Consider the following 3036-nt stretch of genomic DNA (forward strand, 5'->3'; position numbering starts at 1 on the left):
TTTGGTCATTATGTTGTTTCAATGCAAAACATGTTTCTAGTCAAGCTAGGGATGATGGTTTACTTCATGCTACTTACGGAACCCCCAACTACATTGCCCCTGAAGTCATCAATGATAAAGGTTATGATGGGGCAACATTAGACTTGTGATGATGGGGTGTTATCTTGTTTGTTTTGATAGTAGGGTATTTGCCTTTTGATGGTTCAAATCTCATGACATTATATAAAAAGATTTAAAAAATAAATTTACCTGAGATTTTAGAAAATGAATGGTTTTGGGGGAACTTCTAAAGGAAGTTTTAAGAAATCGCCTGATTTGAAGCTTATTGTTAAGAGTACTAAGCAAAAGAAGTTGAAGAAGAGGGCTTTTCCATGGGGCATGTCAGACTATAATGCTACATGGATTGTGGAAGAAATTGATGATGGAAGTGAACGTGATGCTGACACTATAGACAATGATAGGAAAACAAGGATGGACGAAGCTAAGATTAATAAGAGCCTATTGGCTTTAAAAGAGTGCATATTTGCTCTTGATAATGATCAAATTCACATTCCTTTTCGGGGAAGCAAGTTAACAGACGTGCTTTGTGACTCATTTTTTGGTGACTCTCACATAGTTATGATCTCATGTATTTCTCCTAATGCAAGTTTTTGTGAACATACACTCAATACTCTAAGATATGCAAATAGGATTAAAGGACATTCAAAGAGCAATAACAAAAAAGATCAAAGTATAAGAAATTTAGCTCCTCCACAAAAGGATTCACCACCATCTAGTCTCATGGCTTCTATGGAGTCTTCTAATTATAATCAGGTGTCATTAGTTGAATATAATATTAGCAAGAAAGTTGAAATTCCACCATTTGATGCTCAGAATGGAGACCTTGATGCACATTCTTCCAATTTAATTTCAATTTATTCTCTTAACACCCAAAATGAAATTGGAATGACTTCAAATACTTTAGGAAAGGATAAAATCAACTTGAGAGAAAACTTTGCTGGTAGTCAGAAATTATCTTTGGCAAGGGTCAAATCCAATGATATGCATGATGTGCTTTCTCCAACTATTTGCAAGATATCCAGAGAATAGAAACTTGAGAAATAAATGTACTGGAAATCAAAAGAAGATGTCAAACCTGATGCATCATGTGTTGTTTATAGCCAACAATAATCATATACTAATGAATTTGCATCAAATGCTACTTCCTTAAGACCGAAGGAAATTAAATATGATGTTCACATAAATGCAATACTTGAGATCACTACTATTAATGTTTAGAGATCACTAAACCTAGAGTTATATTGTATCATGATTTTACTGAAGCAAGAGGAGGCTTTAGTAGCTGCTCATAGGAAGGAAGACATAGAGGAGGCACTAAGAAAAAAAGGAACCCCATGTCCAAACAAAGCCACACACCAAGGATCTCCTTCGGCTAGGGAAAAGTTGAAGGAACAACAACCAAACAAAAGGAGAAGCCATGTGTAGAAGAATCCAAAGAGAGGACAGGTGTAGGGGAGCATCCCACCAACCATGCTATGGTGAATGAAAATAGGGAAGGGTCAAGGAAGCCTGTGAGTAGAGGAAGTCATGCACTTGCATGAGTAGTAGGGGTTGACTATGGATGAAGTTGGCGTGTGAAGAGGGCATGGCAACAGTTGAGAGAAAGTAGCAAGGGCAGGACTCCTAGAGGTCTGTGAAGTAAGAAAGGGAGCCACCCAACATGGAAGGAAGCTCCACATCTATTGTAGATATGGAGAAAGCCTACGGTAGAGGAAATGAAATGCCCATGGCCTTAGCAACAGGGGGCATTTGAGATGAATATCCCACATTGGGCACAAAATGAGTTGGCCAAGATTTTAAAATCAAAGTTACTCAACTAATGAAGTGTCTTCAAGACACATTGTTGGAAGCCGCTGAAACCAATCATGTGGGGCCAAGCGAGATAAATTTTGACCAAATATTGAATTAGAAGAGGAGGACACATGTCATATTCTAGAGGCATGTTGTGAGATTGGGAAAGGTAGGATCAAGGACTCACGATGCTATGACCAACATATGAGCAAGAGACCGAGGATGAAGGCTTTATGCTCTTACAAAATTTGTAAGAGCATAAAGTAAAACAAAGAGGCATTACGATCCTCCAAAAATAAAAAATGCCACATGGGATGTTGTATGGTTGTAAAGAAAATGTTGAAGGTTCATGGTGGTATGAAAATCTTGAAAATTTAAAATATATCAAATAGTGATGGCAAATAGAAAATGGACAAGTGGCATCGACAGATTGGAGAGAAATGGAAATATAAAATCAAATTCAGAGATGAAACAATGCATGATTTTTTCAAATGGAAAGATTTGAATATTTTAAAGTTTTTATATAGTTCAAACTATATAAACTTTTAAATTTTTCCATTTTTAATTCTCTAGTCATGGCTTAGGAGCCTGATTTTCAAATGGCTGCTAGGAGGGCAATTTTTATCCAAAATAGGCACTCCAATATATAGTTGGAATTGGGAGGAGATAAATTTTCTAAATTTTGGGTCATTTTTTGCACTGGTATTAATTGATTTTTTCTATAAGAAAATTTGTATTTTCTGGGGCATTCTTAGCAAAATGGGCAGAATTCATCATGGAGCATCAAAATCAGTTGGGAGGCCAACATTGAAGTTTGTTGAAACCTAAAGTAATTCTAAAATGTTTTCTTGGCTTCTAAAGTTCATTTTTAATTGATTTTTGTTTCTACCTTGAGTTCAAATTAGACATCAAAATTAGTTATGATTTCCATCAAATATTTGATTCACTTTGTGCTTTTGGGAGGCCCAAATGATGGGGATTTAATATGTATTTACAAAGAGAGATTAGAGAGATGTTTTTTAACTTCCAAGAGACACTTTCCAAGTGGACTCATGTCAGATACAAAGAAAATCTAGGAATTAATTTCTCCTATATCATTCTCTTTCTTTCTCATTGTTGTTGTTGGCATTTTTCTTTGTGATACCAGCAGGGTTCCAATTTTCACTATGAAACCAAGGTTATTGT

At 35.8% G+C, this 3036-nt stretch overlaps 1 protein-coding gene across 1 annotated transcript; it reads left to right on the top strand.

Moving 5' to 3' along the window:
* The first annotated feature begins 264 nt into the window (after positions 1-264).
* On the top strand, positions 265-1089 carry LOC149544103 (uncharacterized). The gene has a single exon (XM_089795885.1). It carries the CDS (start codon positions 265-267, stop codon positions 1087-1089), a length of 825 nt encoding a protein of 274 aa, XP_089652011.1.
* Positions 1090-3036: the final 1947 nt, after the last annotated feature.

Source organism: Cupressus sempervirens, chromosome 8 (genome assembly GCF_028749045.1).
Source record: "Cupressus sempervirens isolate cs-2001-9-10 chromosome 8, ASM2874904v1, whole genome shotgun sequence".
In the NCBI taxonomy this organism is placed as follows: Eukaryota; Viridiplantae; Streptophyta; class Pinopsida; order Cupressales; family Cupressaceae; genus Cupressus; species Cupressus sempervirens.